The sequence below is a fragment of the Emys orbicularis genome, chromosome 1 (assembly GCF_028017835.1).
Source record: "Emys orbicularis isolate rEmyOrb1 chromosome 1, rEmyOrb1.hap1, whole genome shotgun sequence".
NCBI classification, from domain to species: Eukaryota; Metazoa; Chordata; order Testudines; family Emydidae; genus Emys; species Emys orbicularis.
Window position 1 is genome coordinate 313,554,115 of NC_088683.1, and position 22,590 is coordinate 313,576,704.

The following is a 22,590-nucleotide window of genomic DNA, read 5'->3' on the forward strand; positions in this document are numbered from 1 at the left end:
GACGCGCCAGACCCGCCGCTCAGCGCAGCCCCTCGTTCAGCCCCCGCGCGACGCCGCCTGGCCCCGGCGGGTCTAGACCGGGGTGCGCGGTACCTGTGTGCCGGAGCCGGCCCGGGTCCCGCAGCAGTGAGAGCAGAGCGCGGGGTGAGGGTGGGAAGAAGGAGGAGCCCGGGCTCCCCGAGGGGGGAGGAGCCTGGACAATATAGTGCCCTGACCCCTCCCGGGATCCCCCAGCGCGGCCCCCTCACCCAGGGGCCCTCACTGCACCCCCTCACCCAGTGTTCCCTATCACCGTGTCCTCACATGCACCCCCTCACCCAGTGTCGTCACTATACCCCATCACCCAGTGTACCTCATCACTGTCCTCACTGCACCCCCATCGCCCAATACACCCCATCACCCAGTATCCTCACTGCACCCTCATCACCCAGTGTCCCCACTGCATCCCCAATCCCCAGTGTCCTGACTGCCCCCCTCCCCGTCACCCAGAGTCCTCACTACACACCCAGAGACCCGTGTCTTCTTCACTATATCTCCCCCATTGCCCAGCGTTCCTGCACCAAGACTAGAATCCTCATTTCAATTGCCGGAGGTCAGTGTTCCACCTGCACCTCACAAAAGAGACCAATGTTTCCTTCCCCTCACCACACACACATATACCCATGTCCTCTCTGCGCATAAACCTAACTCACCACACTATTCAAGGTTTTCTGTAAAAATCTTCTCTGTTATTAAAATGAATAAACAAAAACAATCAAGTCTAGGGCATTTTCAAAGGATTACAAACTGGCTGGAGAGAGCCATAGGCCTTTATTAAAAGTTATTATAGTCCCTAAAGCTACATTCAGGCAAGATCAGTTATTCCTACTATAAAACATTTGTATTTTTATCAAAAAGAAACACCTTCTTTTAGTGCTACCATTCCTCACTTGCCACACTGTGATCAGTTTAAACAGTGTTGCTCTCCTGGGCATTTTTACAGAACAAGCATATATTCAATACTCAGATTTGTTTATTGGATTGCGGTTTTAATTTTTATCATGTATATTTTTTCTCCATTCTAATGTGTATGAAACTTACACATTCAGAACAAATCAACTTGAAAACTGTTGATTTAGCATTACAAAATTAAAATCCAAACTTGGATTAGATACATTTAACAACTGTAATTTATATATTGTACATATAATTGTTACATTATACATTCAGTCACTGTATTTGGCCATCATCTTCAATTCAGATACCCAATCAGGATCATCTTCCTCTTCAAAGTCCCTAAAAACAGATTAAAAGAATAAATTCTCAAAGCTAAAATAATATGGTCATAAAAATCTTGACTACTATTTTTCCTTCTTCCACAATTATCCCATATATCACGTTGAATTACAGTCAAAATAACCTAATTACAAAAGGTATATTCCTTACACCGTTGTGATTAGGGAATGGAAAGGTATTATTTTTTGAATTCATTCAAATTATAGCTTTCATAAGAAAACACAATCAAGGGCCCAGATCCACAAATGGGAGTAAGGTGTTGCAATGCTGAGCATCATGGCATCTAACTTTTAGGCACCTAGAAAATTACAGGAACAACACTGCGATCCGAAAAGCCTGAGTTAGGTACCTACAGGGCCGGCTCCAGGCACCAGACAACCAAGCACATGCTTGGGGCGGCGCCTGGTAAGGGACGGCCAATCTTGGAGTGGCGGGGGGCAGCGCAGCGCGGCATTCCGCGGGGGGGGGGGGGCGCTCTGGCAGCGCGGCGCTCGGCGGGGGGGGCGGCGCGGCGCGCGGCGCTCGGGGGGGGGTTCCAGCGGTGCTCGGCGGGGGGGGGGGGCGGGCTCCGGCGGCGTGGCGCTGGGGGGGGCGGCACGGGGCGCAGCGCTCGGGGGGGGTTCCGGCGGCACGGCACGGCGCTCAGCGGGGGGGGCGGCGCGGGGCGCAGCACTCGGGGGGGGGTTCCGGCGGCGCGGCGCTCGGCGGGGGGGGCCTCGGAGGGGGGCGGCGCTTTTTTTTGCTGCTTGGGGCAGCAAAAAAGTTAGAGCCGGCCCTGGGTACCTAGTCTCTTATATAACGAATGGGGAGAGATAGTGGCTTAGAACTTGATCCACAAAGCCAGCATGCTAGGCAGAGAGCCACATAAACCAAAAAATGGGAGAAGCCAACAAGAGGAGTGTGTGCTAAGCCTTTCAGAAAGCCTTTGACAAAAGCTCTTAAGCAAACTAAGGCCTTGTCTAAACTACAGGAGAAATTCAATCTAAGCTACGCAATTTGAGTTACGTGAATAGCGTAACTCAAATCGACGTTTCTTAGATCTACTTACTGCGGGGTCCGCATTATGCGATGTCGATAGGAGATGCTCTCCATCGACTCCCCCATCTCTTCTCGATCCAGTGGAGTACAGGAGTCGATGGGAGATCGATCTGCAGTCGATTTAGCGGGTCTTCACTAGACCCGCTAAATCGACAGCCGATGCATCGCTCGCCCCTAGTAGATCACTCGGTAAGTGTAGACAAGCCCTAAGCAGTCATGGGGTAAGAGGGAAGGTCCTCTCATGGATCAGTAACTGGTTAAAAGACAGGAAACAAAGGGTAGGAATAAACTGTCAATTTTCATAATGGAGAGAGGTAAATAGCAGGGTCCCCCAATTATCTGTACTGGGACCTGTGTTGTTTAACATACTCATAAATGATCTGGAAAGGGGAGTGAACAGTCAGCTGGCAAAATTTGTAGACAATACAAAGTTACTCAAAAAAGCTGACTTCGAAGAGAAAGGGATCTCACTAAACTGGGTGACTGGGCAACAAAATGGCAGATGAAATTCAAATGTTGATAAATGCAAAGTAATGCACATTGGGAAAAATAATCCCAGCTATACATACAAAAAGCTGGGGTCTAAATTAGCTATTGCTCAAGAAAGCGATCTTGGAGTCACTGTAGATAGTTCCCCAAAAACATCTGCTCAATATGTAGTGGCGATCAAAAAGCTAACAAAATATTCGGAACCATTACGAAAGGGATAGATAATGAAACAGAAAATATCATAATGTGTCACTATATAAATCCATGGTGCGCCCACACCTTCAATACTGCATGCAGTTCTGGTCACCCCATTTCAAACAAGATACATTAGAATCAGAAAAGGTACAGAGAAGGGTTATAAAAGTGATTAGGGGTATGGAACAGCTTCCATATGAGAAGAGATTAAAAAGACTGGACTGTTCATCTTAAAAAAGAGATGACTAAAGGGGAGATATGATAGAGGTCTATAAAATAATGAATGGTGTGGAGAAAGTAAATGGGGAAGCGCTATTTACCCCTTCACACACCACAAGAATTAGGGGTCACCCAATGAAATTAATAGGCAGCAGGTTTAAAAGCAAACAAAATGAAGTGCTTCTTCACACAACACTCAGTGAACCTGCAGAACTCATTGCCATGTGATGTGGTGGAAGCTAAAAGTATAACTGGGTTAAAAACAAATTAGATAAGTTCATGGATGATAGGTCCACCAATGGTTAGGGATGCAATTCCATGTTCCGAGTGTTCCTAAACTTCTAACTGCCAGAAGCTGGGACTGGACGACAGGGGATGGGTCATTCAATAATTGCCCTGTGAAGCATCTGGCATTGGCCACTGTCAGAAGACAGGATACTGGGCTAGATGGACCATTGGTCTGACCCAGTATGGCCATTCTCATGTCAATAGTGAACAACAGTAAGGAAATCTGTAATTTATTTAATTTTCACATCACTGGTATGTATAAATATGGTACTTATTAGCAAATGCACAAGTGGTACTATAAAGAGAAAAAAAGGTTCAAAATATAAAATAATAATTTGGGAGAGAAAACAGAGATGTAGAAGTAAAAAATCAGAAATGTCCGAAGTGTCCAAACAGTGTAGGTGGGCATCACACACTCTAAGGCCATTCAATAGTCTCGGGGTCAGCAGTGTGGAGTCTGAAAAGTCCTCCTGACAGACCAGCAAGAGATAAGCAGCCATTCAGTAGACATGCGGCATCCTAAACCACACTGCAGCCACGCGACAACTGTTCCTGAGGCTCCAGGGGTGCTTACTTGCCGCACACCTCACCACTTCACATCTGAAATGGCTGCACTTGCACCAGAGATTGCATGGCAGGCAGCTTGAAGCCAGTTGGGCATGTCTTCACTAGCACCATTAAAGCACTGTCCGCAGCAGCGCTTTAATGTGGCTGTGTAGTCGCAGCATAGCGCTGGGAGAGAGCTCTCCCAGCACGATAAAAAAAACACCCCCACAAGGGGAATAGCTCCCAGCACTGGTGCACTTTACAGCACTGAGGCTACATCTACACTACAGGGGGGGGGTCGATTTAAGATACGCAAATTCAGCTACGCGAATAGCGTAGCTGAATTCGACGTATCAGATCCGACTTACCCTGTTGTGAGGACGGCGGCAAAATCGACTGCCGCGGCTCCCAGTCGACGGCGCTTACTCCCACCTCCCCTGGTGGAGTAAGCGCGTCGATTTGGGGATCGATTGTCGCGTCCTGACGAGACGCGACAAGTCGATCCCCAAGAGATCGATTTCTACCCGCCGATTCAGGCGGGTAGTGTAGACCAGGCCTGAAACTTGCAGCACTCAAGGGGGGGCACACCCCTGAGCGAGAAAGTGCAGTGTTGTAAAGTGCCAGTGTAGACAAGCCCTTAGTCTCTAATCAGGCTGAGTGATGAGGAAGGAGTTTATTACAGTGGGAACAGCTCATTCCCATTTGGCTCACCACAATGTGGCAAGTATGTGAAATATAGTAGTGAAAAAGTACTTTGAATTTTATACTTTAGTAGCAATAAATGTGGTCAGATAAAAGAGGCATGAATTTATATGCTGAAAAATGGTAAAATATTCCAGGTTTTCAAGAGAAAAGGTTATTTTTGAGCAATAGCTCTAACAAATCTAAAGAAAACCATGAGAGCTGAATATAATTTTTAAGATGTGTTGGAACATACGTATCTTCTTCATCAGATCTTGGTTCAAGCCTCTCAGAATCCATTATAATGGCTTCACCTTCACCATCTATTTCATCAGATACTTTGGTTTCCTCAGAAAGTGGACCTCTCAATAAGTCTTCAGAGGCTTTGAAACAAAGGGGGGGGGGACCCACAATAATTTAGTGTGAAAAAGAAAGCTAAGTGTTTCAAAACCAAAATCAAATGTCAACAAAATTCACACCTCCCAATGCCTCACCAGTCCCCCAAGTTTTGAATATTGCTTCTAAATTCTTTCTACCGCCCCCTTTGTTAACTCCATAAATCATAATGTCTGTCTTCACTGCAGTTACCCCAAGTTATAACTTGAGCGTTGCCTATAACTCAAGTTGCATTCACACACAAAACCCCTTAATTTGAGTGTGGTAGTATTTTTATTTGAGCTGACAAGCCTTTTGGCTACAGCTCAAGTTAGCACAATTCTTCAGCTGCTAACACAATTGCTCTGTGTTGCTAATACAATCACTCTGTGCAATAAACCAATCATTCTGTGCAGCTAAGGGTATGTCTACACAGACAATGTTAAAGCGCTGTTTTTTCACACCCCTGAGCGAAGAAAATTTCAGCACTGTGATTGACAGTGTAGACAAGACCTAAGCGTTGTTTTGCAGCATGGTTGCTTTGACTTGAGCTAGGCTAACTCAAGAGGAGTTAACTTGGATGTAGATAATTCGAGTTAATCCTGCAGTGAAGACATAGCTATTGGTAATATTCACCCTACCTTACTCCTGGGGGAATTCTGTGCCACTGCGCAATGCAGAATTTTGCAGAAATTAACGTTGTGCGCGCAGAATTTCCTTTCCCCCACAGAAATAGGCTACAGTGCTGCTGGCCGCCACGAGGGGCTGCTGGACCTGGCAGAGCCCAGCTCACACATAGAAGACACTGCTGTGGGGGGAGGGACAGGGAGCTAGGGGCTTCCTGGCAGCTAGAGTTCCCAGCATGCCCTGAGGGAACGAGAGGGTAGCGCTCAGGAAACTCTGTGCAAGCCTGGGACCAAGCATCAGGCTGTTTCTCCCTCTGGATCCCTGGACTCTGGGGCAGGAGGGGGGCTGGTGTCTGGGCTGGGGAGGACATGGCTGGGCTCTGAGGGGGGGAAAGGGGTGCCCTGCGGCTGGGCTCTGGGAGGGAGAGGGTGTGGGTATTTGGGCCGGGGGCCCCACGACTGGGCTCTGGGGAGTAGGGGGTTTGGGTGTATTTGCTGGGGGGGAAGCACCACAGCTGGGCTATTGGGGGGAGGGGTTGTAGGTGTCTGGCCCCCTAGCTGGGCTCCAGGGGGGAGAGTAGGAGGCAGAGAAACAGGAATTGGATTGTCATAGAGGTTTCTTTAACTCTCTACTCCTGGGGAAAAATGTGTGTGTGTCTGTATTGTTACAGACATATTTGCTGACAGGTATTTTGAAATAAATTACCAAAATAATTGAAACTAGCATGATTATCTAGTGTTATTTTGACAAATACAATTTGCAGAATTTTGAATTTTTTGGCACAGAATGGCCGCAGGAGTAACCTTACTGCAGGTAACCCATGTGAAGGCCTTCCCACCACTTATGTTCAAAGAACCTTTTTCTATTGGGTGAATTTCATCTTATGTATTTGTAGGGCTACACACATCCCAAGAGAGAGTACACATACTGCCAAAATCAGGCTCCATGATCCAAGAACTCTTTTGTTTCTCAGGCCAATTAGCTTGTCTGAATTTAGCTCTCTCAAATTAACAAGCTCTCACTGCTACCATATGAGAAATCAACCAACATCAGCACATTCCTAGATTTTAGGAAGAGAGGAGATCATTATGATCATCTAGTCCAGGGGTAGGCAACCTGTGGCACGCAAGCTGATTTTCAGTGGCACTCACACTGCCCGGGTCCTGGCCACCGGTCCAGGGGCTCTGCATTTTAATTTAATTTTAAATGAATCTTCTTAAAAATTTTAAAAACCTTATTTACTTTACATACACTAGTTTAGTTATATATTATAGACCAGTGGTTCCCAAACTTGTTCCGCCGCTTGTGCAGGAAAAGCCCCTGGTGGGCCGGGCCAGTTTGTTTACCTGCCGCGGGTTCGGCTGATCACGGCTCCCAGTGGCCGTGGTTCGCTGCTCCAGGCCAATGGGAGCTGCTGGAAGCGGCGCGGGCGAGGGACATACTGACCGCCGCTTCCAGAAGCTCCCATTGCTCTGGAGCAGCGAACCACGTCCAATGGGAGCCACGATCGGCTGAACCCGCGGACGTGGCAGGTAAACAAACCGGCCTGGCCTGCCAGGGGCTTTCCCTGCACAAGCGGCGGAACAAGTTTGGGAACCACTGTTATAGACTTATAGAAAGAGACCTTCTAAAAATGTTAAAATGTATTACTGGCATGCGAAACCTTAAATCAGAGTGAATAAATGAAGACTCGGCACACCACTTATGAAAATTGCCGACCCCTGCTCTAGTCTGACACTCCACATAACACAGGCCAAAAATTTCACCCATCAAATCATGTATCTAGCTCAGAGTTTCTGGTTGAGCTATAACATATATTTTAGAAAATCATTCAATCTTTATTTAAAGAGTTCAAGTGATGGAAAATCCACGAAATCCAGAGGCAAGCTGTTCCAATGATGCTTACTCTCACTGTTAATGTATATTTTATTTTGTCTGAATTTGTCTAGCTTCAACTTCCAGCCATTGGATCTCATTGTCCCTTTATCTGTTAAAGAACCCTCTGCTATCAGAAATCTTCTCCCCATGTAGTACTTCTAGACCTCTCTTAACATTCTCTTTGGTAAGCTAAATAAATTGAGCTTCTTAAGTCTCTCACTGTAAGGCAGGTTTTCCCAAACTCAATCATATTTGTAACTTTTTCCTTAACCCTTTCTTCAGTTTTTAAATGTGGACAAGCAAAGGAAGTATGAAGTCAAATCATAAACTGGACACAAAAAGACATTCTCCTATGCTTACAGCATCAGTACAGGCTGTTACACTCTTTGTTAAATGAATAATTAAACAAGCTAATAAAGCAGTCTGCAAAAGAATGCAGGATAGAATCAGAATCTGGCACCTGGTCTACACCTAAAAATTAGATCAATCTAGCTACATTTCTCAGGGCTGTGAAAAATGTCAAGCCCTGTGTGACATTATTAGGTCAGCCTAACCGCCATTGTGGATGCAGCTAGGTCAACGGAAGAATTCTTCTGTCGACTTAGCTACCATCTCTCAAGGTTGTGGATTTACTACAGCAACAGAAATACCCCTTCTGTTGCTGTAGCAGCGAATGTCTACACTACAGCAGCATAGGTGCAGCACTGTAGTGCTTGTAGTGTAGATATACCCTGGGGCCATGGCTTCCCAAAGCTCTGCCACTTGTCCTAAAGAAGCAGCAAATCTGCTAGAAGAAATTTTTTTTATACCTTACTCTTTCAGCATCCTGCCTTCCAGAAAAACTTTGATCACTATGGATCTGATTTTCAAAATGTCAGTTTGCCTGTAGACTCAGGATTTACCTGGTTTATAGATTGTGTAGGTTTTAAACGCTAAGCTGATATCAGCATTCTTGAGAATATTCATCAAGGTGTGAGGAGTTTCTTTGATCCACTGCTTACGTGGTTTATCTTCACTGTATTTTATAACACAGCCACCTAGTAAAAACATCATTAGCAAATCACTGATCATTAGCAAATCATACCCTGAAATATACTATCTACATAAGAAACCATTAATAAAATGAACTATAGAGATATCTACTAGAGAAATAATAGAGAGGTGTGGTCTGGAGGTTTGAGCTTGTAGCATTATTGCCCAGCTCCCCAAACACATAGACACTTATTTAGTTGGTGAACTGATGCTGATTGTGTCAGCACTAGAGCAGAATGAGAGTACTGAAGGCAGCAAGAGACTCTGGATTCTGTCAGGAAGCCAGCAGAAGCCAGGACCAAGTGTAGAGGCATAGCACCTCTGCCTGGATATCATGTGCCTCTATGAATCTCATAGGATGGAGCCCGGGGGGCCAGTTCTGCAGAAGAAAAACTCACTCCTACAGCAGAAATCAACGGAAATACAAGTCCAAACATGTTTAGTTTCCATTCCATGGCCTGGTGTATCATCTGTTCCCCCAACTTTTGGAATTTTCTGACCATTAATATTTTGATTTTGTAATCAAATACTAATGCTAGTTTTCACATTTATTTATAATATACATTTATCTCATAATAATAATTATAGTCCTATAAGCATGAACAAGGCATCCATTACTGCAGTATGTGGGTGCACTGTACAAGGTAATATCTGCATATTTTTCAGTAAAGGATCTGTGCTAAAGTGTTCCTATTGAGAGTTGTTATCACAGCAGGACATAGAAAAAGAGAGTCTCTGAGATACAGTAATTAGAGCCTAGGCCATTTAAGCCTTTGTCAATAGTAATCAGCACTTGAATTACCTGCACCTTAGTTGAAACAGCACAGAAGGTGAAGCACAATGTGATATGCTCCCACCAGCCTGCTCTACTCAAAAGATGGGAAGCTGAATTCTTATAAGTAGCTCTCAAGGTTAGCTCAATGTAGAGCATGTTAAAGTGATTTAGCCTCTTGTAACAGGGACATAACTGTGGTAAAGGCACAATCTCTTGGTCAAACAGAGATGATGACCATTTTGCTGTCAACACTGCTTTAACCACTTGTGGCTCTTTCCAACACTGCTGGCATCTATCTCAGAATTTCAAAATCACACCTTAAAAATCAGACACCTATTCTCTTCTGCATTGTTTACTACTTCAAACCCTTATTGGTATGGTGGTTTTTGTAATTATTAGATATTCCTTGCATAGTGCTGTCATTTTCTAAAAAATCATTTTTTTACAACACCATTAAGAAGTCTGCACATTTCTTGTATGAAAAACAAATAAAAGTCAACTGTAAATACATTTAGCCTGATCTTACTTTCATCCTCCTCAGCTGTAAAACTGGAATAAAGTAAGGATGCATTTTCCAGGACATTTACCACTGTATTGGACACTCCCCTTTCCCAATGTCTTCTGTGGGGACTTGGCAAATTTGCATTCTTTGGGGGGACTTCACAGTTTTCTGATGAAACTGGCATGAAAAAGAAAGTTGATTACTAGCTTCTAACACATTTCTATGCTCAAACAAAATACTATAATGAGCAATAAAGTACTCTAGCAACACTGAGATTGGGCACTATGGGTCAAAATTTGGACTTAATGGAAGTGGGTGCAACTCCAAATTGGTCCCATGTGTTGGTTTATTTTTATTACATCAATTGTTTTCAAACAACCTGCTTTTCTAACATTGTGGGCAAGACTTTAATCTGAAATATACAATAATAATCACTGTATCTCAAAAAATTTGCATGCAAGTGTACTGGCACCTTTTTCTGTAATTACAGTGTTGTGTACTCCATGTTTTTAAGTTAAAGATTTGGCTGTATGTACAGCAGATCAGCATCATTATAAATAAGAGAATGCATAAGCCTTAGAATTCAATATACATTACCCTCTTCACCAGCGCCCTTTTGCTTCAGTGTCCTCTCACTCAAGCGCTTGGTAATGTTCTCCAGTTCTGAATTGGTACCTGTACTACTTTGATCTCCACATTGCTTTAAAAGGTACAAGGACAGCATTAATCATTACTTGTATTGTTAAAGCAATTAAACAATAATCCTTGCAAGTCTTTTTTTGGTACATTTTGGACAAAAATACTAGTCAAGTATTTTAAAGTTAATACCACCGACACCAAACCAGCAATTGCACTGCACTTCCTATACCCCATTTCATACTGTATGTCCCTTCTTGACAGAGAGTCAGGATTTCTGACACCAAGCACAAGTTTAATTATGTACGGCTATCCATCTTTTATTTTTTTTAAGCAGAAGCAATAGAATGGGGAATGAAAAGGTGCAGCTGGATTGGATGAATGAATAGGAATTGAGTTGGAGAACAACAAGGTGCACCCAAACAGGAAGCTCCCAGATTGACAGGTCCGTTAAGAAACTCAGCCAGGCAAAGGAAATGAGCCCTATTGGCAACATGTCTCTTCTCTATTTTGAAAAATATAGTCACTGGGGATGGTGTAGGCTCTGCTAAAATTTGCTCAGAAGTGATCTTTCAGTCATTTATACCTTAATTAATTTAATTACCCTCACCCCAAATCAAGCATGGGCACTAGTTCTCAGTGAGGACTATGTCCAGGCCAAACTGTTTCTGCTGTGGCTTGTTCAATGTTTTTGTTTTTAAAACAAATGGACATGTGTATTTTTATCCACTGTCCCATAACTCAAACAACTGGAGGGATTTATCTGGAGTACTGTGTCCAGTTTTGGGCCCCACACTACAAGAAGGATGTGGAAAAATTGGAAAGAGTCCAGCGGAGGGCAACAAAAATGATTAGGGGGCTGGAGCACATGACTTATGAGGAGAGGCTGAGGGAACTGGGATTGTTTAGTCTGCAGAAGAGAAGAATGAGGGGGGATTTGATAGCTGCTTTCAACTACCTGAAAGGAGGTTCCAAAGAGGATGGATCTAGACTGTTCTCAGTGGTAGCAGATGACAGAACAAGGAGTAATGGTCTCAAGTTGCAGTGGGGGAGGTTTAAGTTGGATATTAGGAAAAACTTTTTCACTAGGAGGGTGGTGAAGCACTGGAATGGGTTACCTAGGGAGGTGGTGAATCTCCTTCCTTAGAGGTTTTTAAGGTCAGGCTTGACAAAGTCCTGGCTGGGATAATTTAGTTGGGAATTGGTCCTGCTTTGAGCAGGGGGTTGGACTAGATGACCTCCTGAGGTCCCTTCCAACCCTGATATTCTATGATTCTATGATTTTCAATAAAACTAAAACAAAATCCACCTCTGGGCAGGGACTAAACATGGAAAACGCAAGACCCTAAGCCAAAATTTCAGAAAGCCACAAGGATATGAAGCTGAGATTATATCAGAAAATGTTGCAATTTTAACTGTAGCAGATGTGGACAGTACCTACTATAACAGATATGTGGGTGACATGTTTATATAAATACCACAACAATTCACTCCACTGCTGATCTAGCAGCCTATGGATTATTAATGAATACAGTAACTAGTCTGCAACAACAATTTGCTATATGTTATTTTAAAAAATAAGGATTATATTTTTATTCATATTTGAGGACTTACCCCATTATTAGAACGTCCACCTGTTCTGACAGCACCTGCTAAATTAATGGACATGTTCAAAAATTAAATTCACATTTGAGGTAAGCAGCTGGAGTAAAGTGGTGCTCATGAAGGTAAGAAATTAACACCACTGAGCCAGGCATTTTGAAGGAAAATTCTGTGACAGCATCTTCACTGCTCTGCCAATATACCTCAGTCCCATCTTGAGACACTTCTGCTATTCAATTCCCCTGAACCTCTCTCTGAAAAAAAGGAACTGTTGATTGTCTGTGATTATGCAGTGGGTTTGAGCAGTGGGTAAATACCCCCAGGGGAGAAAACACACACACACACACACACACACACACACGGTTTAAACTAGGAAGGTGTGCCAATAGGACAATTTACATGCTTGAAGTTATGCACATGAGCAGAAGGACTTCATTGAGCTGGAGCCTCAGACCAGACAGTGATCCTATTACCCTTAAATTTATCACACAAAAGTAGAATACTGCTTACAAATAAAATATGTGGCACATAAACTTTTCCTTCTTGTGCTAAAAAATATCAGATGTGTTCCTTATGGTAAAGGATAAAATTGTAGTTTGCAAAATCAAAGTACCTACTAAATTCTGCAAAGCTGAACTATATAGCATCCAAACAGGTTCAAGATTCCACATTTAAAAATAATTTCAACTTTATTTGAAAACACAGAACTTTAATGTTAGATTCTAAGATACTGCATTTCATACTCACTTATTCTGATACATTTTTAATTCATTTATAAAATCATTCTGACAAAAAATTACCTTTTATTCTTCCTAAATCACCTTTGTGTGTCTTTGTCTCCTTTAATATTTGTTCAAACTCAGCTGTCATCTGGAAATCATACACAAAGATTCTATGTAGTGTGCATATTTTAATGTTTTTTCAGATTACTCAACAAATTTTGTGTTAAAAATATAGGCTAATCAACAGGAACAAAAGCACCTTCTAGTTAGCAATAACTACCCACTATTGATTAAATCATAAATCAACACCAGTGTTTTTTAATTTTAAAAATCCCTCATCAAAACTCCACTTTTTTGAGAAGACTATACGTGTGTGCAGGGTTCTGCAGTTTTATATCGATTCCATCACCTGGTCATTTTGGCCCAGATCCTTGAAGGTATTTAGGTGCCTAACTCCACTTGATTTCAATGGGAGTTAGGTGCCTAACCACTTTGAGGATCTGGGCCTTTGTGCTTTCTGAATTTGTCATCTTCATTAGTTTCCTAGACTGGACAGATACAGATTTTGTATAGTCCTAACCACATTAACACAATTCAACATAAGAACAGCAGCTCCTCTACAGTAATAGTTCTGATTTGTAAACCTATGTTAATAGAGGATGGTGACACTCTTTAACACTCTTTAAGCAGGTTCCCAAATAGTAATTTGTCAGTAACATCAAGATATGGCAATATAGGTATTTGAGTTAGCCTCTGAAATGAAGGCACTACTTTTAAATTCTGTTAATTGGAGACAAAATAAAAGTACACTATACCTCTGCTGGCAAACAATTTTTGATAAGTTTTGCTAAGCAACCTCTTGCAAGAATAGTACTGGCCGATGGACGGTTCTTGGGATTTCTCTTAAACATCTGTTTTATTAAATAATGAAGTTCGTAGGAGTAATGAGATGGAAGTGGATTGTAGGATCCTTTACATATCTTAAGGATGAGATGTTTCCAGCTATTGGCTTGAAACTAAATTTGAAAGAAAATAATTTTAAAGCCTTGAAAGCAAATGTGAAGGGAAAGAAAAGCTGACATAACGTAAGAGCAATGTTAACGTTTATTTCTACAATAATGCATATTGTGTAACTGTATGCTATCTGTTGGGCCCACGAGTTTTGAAAACCTCAGGTCTCTACTGCTACTAGGGAAAGTATTTACCTTCCTGCCTTTTGTCACTTAAACAGCCATGAACACAGTGTTTTTGATAGTCAGTCAGTACTACCTTTGTAAGTAGTATTTCTGGTAATGATATAATAGTGACAGTTTATTTTTGACATTGCAACTGTAATCATGGACATAAAGCCTTCTAGACAGGAAACTTCTAGGAATAACAATATTTTGGGAGTTCCACTTTCAATCTACTGTTTGTTCATGTCCCATATAATCTAATAAATCATCTGTATCTATACCAATGAAAATGAGGGACTATTAGCACTGCAACCTTCCCAAAATAGCTGAGGCAGGGCACAGTGGTAAAATGTATGGCATAGAATCACAGAATCATAGAAGATTAGGGTTGGAAGAGACCTCACAAGGTCATCTAGTCCTACCCCCTGCTCAAAGCACTCCATTTAGGAAGGAACAATCAGTTGCACACGTACAAAATGGGAAATGACTGCCTAGGAAGGAGTACTGCAGAAAGGGATTTGGGGGTTATAGTGGACCACAAGCTAAATATGAGTCAACCGTGTTACGCTGTTGCAAAAAAAGCGAACATCGTTCTGGGATGTATTCATAGAATCATAGAAGATTAGGGATGGAAGAGACCTCAAGAGGTTATCTAGTCCAATCCCCTGCTCAAAGCAGGACCAACACCAACTAACTCATCCCAGCCAGGGATTTGTCAAGCCGGGCCTTAAAAACCTCTAAGGATGGAGATTCCACCACCTCCCTAGGTAACCCATTCCAGTGCTTCACCACCCTCCTAGTGAAACAGTGTTTCCTAATATCCAACCTAAACCTCCCCCACTGCAACTTGAGACTCTTGCTTCTTGTTCTGTCATCTGCCACCACTGAGACCAGCCTAGCTCCATCCTATTTGGAACCCCCCTTCAGGTAGTTGAAGGCTGCTATCAAATCCCCCCTCACCCTTCTCTTCTGCAGACTAAATAAGCCCAGTTTTCTCAGCCTCTCCTCATAAGTCATGTGCTCCAGCCCCCTAATCATTTTTGTTGCCCTCCGCTGGACTCTCTCCAATTTGTCCACATCCCTTCTGTAGTGGGAGGACCAAAACTGGACACAATACTACAGGTGTGGCCTCACCAGTGCCGAATAGAAGGGAATAATCACTTCCCTCGATCTGCTGGCAATGCTCCTACTAATGCAGCCCAATATGCCATTAGCCTTCTTGTCAACAAGGGCACACTGTTGACTCATATCCAGCTTCTCGTCCACTTTCATCCCCAGACACCTGATATTCTACTCCTGAGCTTCTCTAGCAAAGGCTGCTTGCTGCAAATTGTGTATCAAATTTTGTGATGTTTGCAAATAGTATCTTGAGTGAGAACACCAAATTCATTTTCACTTTCAGACTTGAGCCAGAATTTAATTTTTTGTCCCGAGTTGAAAGGCTTGTGCTACCAACTGCAACTCCTTGGCTAAAAGTGCACTTTACACTTCCAGTCCTGTATTTAACATACGGCAAGTGTAAAACCAATATTGTAAGTAAAAAGGTGCATCAGGTGTATGATAGAGAATAAATAATTTTAATTCGAAAAAATGAAATAATGCAATTGAGAAGTTTTCTCTGTGGACAGTGTTGGAGTACAAAAACTTCTTTTAGGTGTTTCAAAATAAACAGCACTCAAGAATATTTTACATATGCCTGATTGTGTCAACATTAGAAGGAAAATAAAACTTGCTTAGAACAAACAATAGTAAATATAGAAAGCTGCATTTAAAAAAAGAGGAACCTAACGGGAATTTTGAAAAGTGATGTTCCATGTGGGAAGTTGTAGGAGAGAGATCACCTAATTCAACATGGGAAGAAGTTACTCTCACATGTATAACTTATGCATAGATACATTTTATGTTCACTACTAGGCCTCCAAAAGAACAGGAAACAGCATAGGCAAAGTTCACTATCACATCAGTGGCCTCTTCCTCACACAACTGAGATTACAATCAAACCACAAGAGTAAAGATGCAAGAGTCAACATGGCTTTTGTAAAGGGAAATCATACCTCACTAATCTATTAGAATTCTTTAAGGGTGTTGAAAAACATGTGGACAGAAGTATTTGGACTTTCAGAAAGCCTTTGACAGGGTCCCTCACCAAAGGCTCTTAAGCAAAGTAAGCTGTCATGGGATAAGAGGGAAGTGCCTCTCATGGATCAGTAACTGGTTAAAAGATAGGACACAAAGGGTAGGAATAAATGGTCAGTTTTCACAATGGAGAGAGGTAAACAGTGGGGTCCCCCAAGGAGCTGTACTGGGACCTGTGCTGTTCAACATATTTGTAAGTGATCTGGAAGAGGGGATGAACTGTGATGTGGCAAAATTTGCAGATGATACAAAATTACTTTAAATAGTTAAGTCCAAAGCTGACTGTGAAGGTTACAAAGGGATCTGTGATGAAATGGGAATTTTCTGTAATATATTTTATGAATCTAAGACATGCCTCAGTCTCCCTCTGTATTTTGCACTGCTACCCAATGGATGCAAAAGGGTTAGCGGTGCTCCTGGAACAGCGCAGGAGAAAGGCGGTGTGTGTGTGTGTCACTTTGCTGCCTTGTGGAAGGAATAGAGTCATTAAAAAAAAAACTGGCTGAAACCAACCCAAATCAACAGAGGCTCTAGCAAGACAAAGAGACTCTACAATGACTGAACAATCAAGACCTAACAGCAGGAAATCCCAGCAGGCAGGAGTTGTGAACTGAGATGAAGAACAATGCGTCAGTTGACTAGAAGAAGGGGAGCCCTTTTGGAGGGACTCGGGAGCCTGGACTAGGGGAGACAAAGGGGAACAGGAGGACAGAGCCAGAGATGGTGTCCATTAGCGCTTGGCTGGTTCATCACTGCACTGGCTTGGCTAGGATGGACTATGGCTTAACTTCTGCCTCTCTGTGCTAACCTATGGCTGTTCAGATTCTGTGTGCCAGGTGACTAATAAAAGGTTACCTTGTTTTAAAAGGTTGCCTGTGCTGCTGGAAGTACTTCCTGAGAGCATTGCGCCCTGAAGGGGTACAGTACAAGCCTCCTACAGGAGTCTGGCTTGGCTGGATTCACTGTAGGGAGCCACGGAAAGAGACAGGAATCACCAGTGCCAAAGGCCCAGTCTTGGAGTCTCAGAGGCCACAGACCTGCCCCCGTGGAACTGTGTGGGTCCTTGGAGCCTGGCACACTAAAGGGGTCACTCCCAGGAGAATGGTTACCAGCCCAGGCACAGATCAAACCCGGTGACTCCGTGACAGGTCCTCACTAAACTGGGTGACCGGGCAACAAAATAGCAGATGAAATTCAATGCTGATGAGCACAAAGTAATGTACACTGGGAAAATTAATCCTGACTATACATACAAAATGATGGGGTCTAAATTAGCTCTTACCACTCAAGAAAGATCTTGGAGTCTACATGGAGTCTGTAAACATCTGCTCAATATGTAGTGGCAATCAAAAAAGCTAACAGAATATTAGGAACCACTAAGAAAAGGATAGATGATAAAACTGAAAATATCATAATGCTACTATGTAAATCCACGATATGCTCACACCTTGAATACCGCATGCAGTTCTGGTCACCCCATCTCAAAAAAGATGTATCAGAATTGGAAAAAGTGCAGAGGAGGGCAACAGAAATAATTAGGGGTATGGAACAACTGCCATACGAGGAGAGATTTAAAAAAACTGTGACTGTTCATCATAAAAAAGAGACAACTAAGGAGGGATATGCTAGAGGTCTATAAAATCACAAATGGTACAGACAAAGTGAATATTTACCTCTTCACATAATGTAAGAACTAGAGGTCACCCGGTGAAATTAATAGGGAGCAAGTTTAAAACAAACAAAAGAAGTACTTCTTCACACAACACACAGTCAATCTGTGGAACACACTGCCACAGGATGTTGTGAAGACCAAATGTATAACTGGGTTCAAAAAAGAATTAGCTGAGACTGGATGACAGGGATGGATCACTCGAAATTGCCCTATTCTGTTCATTCCCTCTAAAGCATCTGGCACAGGCCACTGTGAGAAAACAGGATACTGGGCTAGATGGACCATTGATCTGAACTTGTTTCACCATTCTTATGCAGTGAGTGTTTTGTTAAATATATATTAATTTTCTACTTGTTGCCTGTCATAATTAGTTTTTTAAAATGGAGTAAAACTCAGTGAGAAGAAAACACTTAGGAAACCTATATGCGTTATACCAGTTAATCCATCCAACTTAATCTAACTGCTAATGAAGTTTCAGAGTTCATTAGTACTTGAAAGTTATATATATATATATATATATATATATATATATATATATATATATATATATATACACAAAATTAGAATTGCTTTGATACAAATAAGCACACTTACCGGATGTTTAAGAGTACAGAGCTCATATAAAATGCATCCCAGGGACCATATATCACTAGAAATATATATACAGAGAAGTCAAAATAAGAAGTAGTTAACCAACTATTACAATTCAATGTCACGTTTAGCAGAAGTTATGTTAATCATTCAAGTGTTCAACTATATGCAAATAAAAAAATACATTTAACTTAAAATGAACAGAAATATTCACAGAATATAATATGATATAAAACTATGTGCGTGACCTTAACAGCATCCCAGTACAAGAGGGCAAGGGGCTCCTGGATATCTGGTACAGGTTTAACCAGTTCAGTGTACCCCAATTTATTAATGTCATAAACTGTATCTGATGTGTGTCACCTAAGGTATTATTGGAAAACTAACAACACACTGATAATATTCTTGTGGGGCGTATGTACAGTAAATACTCAAGGGACATTACAAATATGAAGGAAACGAGGAACTAAAATGTATTTACCAGGCAAGTCTGCGGAGGGGGTAAACAGGTTACTCCCAGACAAAGGACAAGCCAGGTGTCATCCAAGTTGATTAGCAATCACATGTTAAGAGACCATTCAATAGCACAGGGAAGGCAGGAACAGATCAATTTGCATTTTAGCAAACACCATGTAGGGGAAGAAACTAGCATGAAACTTCCTTCACCAGCAGACCCTATGTCTCCTTTCTCATAGCTTGAATGAACTTTATTTATTTATTTATTGGGGTGGGGGTAACCTTCACAAGAATCTATGTCAAAGGTTCACTGGATTATAAGAGAGAGTGGGAAAGAATTCCAAGTTATTTTTCACCTAAGAAGACAAAGGAACTGAGCACTTTGTCTTTGGGGAGAGATCCTGACCAAGGGTTGGGGGGAGGGGCAGAGCCATATTGCTGGAACTAAGACTACAGTTTTGTTGTCTGAGTCTTTAGCAAGAGTTTTTCACTGTTATTTGCTTGTAACCATTCCTAACTCTATCCTTTATATTTGAACTCACTTAAAATCCTATCTCCTTTTGTTAATACATTTGTTTTACTTTTAATCTAAACCAACCCAGCTCTGTGTTTGAATTAAAGTGACTGTTATCACCAGTTAAAGTGACAAGCTGTGCATTTTGTCTCTTTAGAGGAGCAAACAAACCTTATTATCCCTCTGAACGGTTCAGGAAAGGGCTGGACATTGCCAAGCACACAGTTTTGGGAAAATCTGAGACTCAGAGTGTGTTGGAGTCACCTGGTTAGTAGTAACCAAGGCTGATGGATACCAGATTGGGGCTGGGATGTAACAAGCAGACTACTGGAATTAGAGTGCTGAGCCAGAGATGCTTAACACAAAGACACTCAGTACGTTTGTCTGCTGGCTGTCAGTGTCCAGGCTGTGAGCTACAGCAGCAGAGAATTTATGGCAACTAGAATTTCAGAGCAGGCAGTGACTTACTAGTCACTAGCCACTTACTAGTCTGGACTACATCCTCCCAGAATAAGACTACGTGTTTATCTTTTTAGGTAACGATAGTAAAGACTCTTGCTTACCCTACCTGATCAGGAAACAGACCAAGAAAACTCATCGATAAGTAGTGATAGCCGATCTACAGTGGGAGTTCATTTTTTGTTAGTAGCATTTCTCCTGACTGACTTCGTGCAGCAAAATTACTCACGCTCATTGTGGCACACACACTGCAGCCAGCATAGGCAGACACTCTCCCACCAGGCTGTTTCATAATACATCAGCCATTTGCAGCATTGCCAACTGTCACAAGTAGCGATTCTGACCACTGCTGGAGCTTATCTCAGGACAGCAGAAATCCCCCTTTAATTGGCTGCCTTCCCCATTTTCCCACCTCCTGGGGAAGAGCACCCAGTGAGGGTTGCTTCAGGAAACATGCAGAGTTCTCCCATCAAGAAGTCAACAACTGACACTATTCTCACAAGGGGAGGAGGGAGGAGCAGATAGAACCCAGAGGCTCAAGACAGTCCTGCTTCCCCCTCCCTCCCTGCGAAAAATAGATCCGTCTGCTCTCTGTTCTTGACATGGGAAAAGAGATGGAAAGAACCATGGAGCTGCACCCCCACCCCCAGGCCTGGCAGAGGGGGCTAAAAAAAAACCCTTGGAGCTGCAGGAGGAGCAGAGGTGCAATGAGAGGCAAATGGCAGATGTCTGGTCTGAAGAAGAAAAGCTGATGTGAGGACTGGGGACTACAGTAGAACCTCAAAGTTACTAACACCTCGGGAATGGAGGTTGTCCGTAACTCTGAAACGTCCATAACTCTGAACAAGACATTACGGACTTCACCCACTGCAGGGGGTGTTTGGGGCTGCAGCCGCAGGGGAGGGTTGGGGCTGCAGCCACGGGGGCAGGGAGGAGGCGGGGGAGTCAGGGCTTCTGACCCTTGGGAGCACCAGGGCCCAGGGCTTTAGATCTGGGGGGAGCGCTGGGGCTCGCGGCTTCAGCCCCGTGGCTCCCCTCCCGGTTTCAGCCTCGCAGGGAGCACAAGGGCTCGGGACTTCAGCCCTGCGGTTCCCAGCTTCTGCCCCGGGGCTCTAGCTACGAGGGGAGCGCTGGTTTTGAGGGTTTTTTTTTGTGTCTGTGCTGCTGCCTGATTACTTCTGGTTCCAGAGGGTGTCCAGTTGACCGGTAAGTCCGGAACTCTGGTGTTCATATCTTTGAGGTTCTACTGTACATAATTCATTGCTGGGCTGGGGGACGGGCAGATATGCCCCCCAAACTCCAAAGGGGGCACAGAATTCATTAAAATTTTGAGGTTTGTGAAGAAGCTGGAATCTCTGCACCATCAATCAACCAGTGAGAGCTCCTAGAATGGGCAAGGATGAATTTGGAAGAGCTGGTAACACTAATTGCCACACACCCACAATGGGGGTGGGCTGGGGGAGTTCAAAAATCGAAAGACAGATCGAGAAACACAATCTCATCTTTAAAACAAATTCTAATAATCTGGAGGGGGTCTGTCTCATGATCTTTGAACTTTTGGGTTGGACAGTACTGCACTTGAAGCTATTCAAGTGAGGTGTAACCTAGGCCTTCCCATCTGAAAACTGAGATAATCACCTCCAAAATACTCCCAAACTCCACAAGAACAAGCTCTAAACCTGAGTCTTCCTGATACATGGATTGGTCACCAAGGCAATCTGTAGCACAAGTATTAAATATTATATTACAATAATGCATCGTCTTTTGATCACTGATTAAGTGCCTACCTTTTGTTGTTGTATGGCAAGTTTTCCCATATTTCTGGAGGTACGTAATAAGGAGTTCCCACATATGTACAAGCATATGCCATTGGACTTGCCAAACAAAAAAGAAAAGCCATATGAAAAGCAATGACATAAGCTTTCTGTAATATTTAAGCAATGGTAAAAAAATATATAGTTTAGATCACTGAATCCAGGGGCAATATCTACATACTTTGTAAGAAGACGTGCAGATCCAAAATCTCCCAATTTTACTTTTCCATTTTGAGTGAGAAAAATATTCTGCAATGCAAAATAAGGAGTAAGAATGAATGTACTTAAAAATTGTTTTCTAACAATTGTTTCTGCATTGCACACTATATAGATAATATAGTGATGGACACTTCAGAAAGGCTACAGATAGAGGTTTTATCTTCACTGTACCAAAATGAAGTCTCATATTCCCCCTGTAAGGAAGGTAAGAATTATCCTTAATTTACAGGGGAAATTGAAAGGTTAAGTGGCTTGCCCAAGGCCAGAGTCAGTAGCAAAGGTAGAATTAGAGTTCAAGAATTCTGCATCCCAGTTCTGTACTCAAACCACTATCCCACACCTCTTTCTGAGTTGCTAACTTTCCTTTAGAGAGTAATCATAGAATCACAACACTGGAAGGGACCTCGAGAGGACCTCTAGTCCAGTCCCCTGCACTCGTGGCAGGACTAAGTATTATCTAGACCAGTGGTTCTCAAACTAGGGCTGCCGCTTGTTCAGGAAAAGCCCCTGGCGGGCCGGGCCGGTTTGTTTACCTGCCGCATCTGCAGGTTCGGCCGATCGCCGCTCCCAGTGGCCGCGGTTCACCGCTCCAGGCCAATGGGGGTTGCAGGAAGCGGCACGGGCCGAGGGACGTGCTGGCCGCCCTTCTTGCAAACTTTATAAGTATACTCTCT

At 42.9% G+C, this 22,590-nt stretch overlaps 1 protein-coding gene across 1 annotated transcript in view; it reads right to left on the reverse strand.

The window, feature by feature from the left end:
• Positions 1 to 1,205: 1,205 nt before the first annotated feature.
• Positions 1,206 to 22,590, reverse strand: part of NEK3 (NIMA related kinase 3) — a 29,292-nt gene continuing 7,907 nt past the window's right edge. Inside the window, exons 5-15 of the mRNA XM_065418509.1 lie at positions 21,879 to 21,946; positions 21,671 to 21,757; positions 18,458 to 18,512; positions 13,696 to 13,896; positions 12,959 to 13,028; positions 12,171 to 12,208; positions 10,518 to 10,620; positions 9,945 to 10,097; positions 8,514 to 8,648; positions 4,988 to 5,114; positions 1,206 to 1,275 (exon numbers count right to left, since the gene is read on the reverse strand). Of these exons, the coding sequence (XP_065274581.1) occupies positions 1,206 to 1,275; positions 4,988 to 5,114; positions 8,514 to 8,648; positions 9,945 to 10,097; positions 10,518 to 10,620; positions 12,171 to 12,208; positions 12,959 to 13,028; positions 13,696 to 13,896; positions 18,458 to 18,512; positions 21,671 to 21,757; positions 21,879 to 21,946 (1,107 nt within the window). The remainder of the gene's footprint in view (positions 1,276 to 4,987; positions 5,115 to 8,513; positions 8,649 to 9,944; positions 10,098 to 10,517; positions 10,621 to 12,170; positions 12,209 to 12,958; positions 13,029 to 13,695; positions 13,897 to 18,457; positions 18,513 to 21,670; positions 21,758 to 21,878; positions 21,947 to 22,590) is intronic.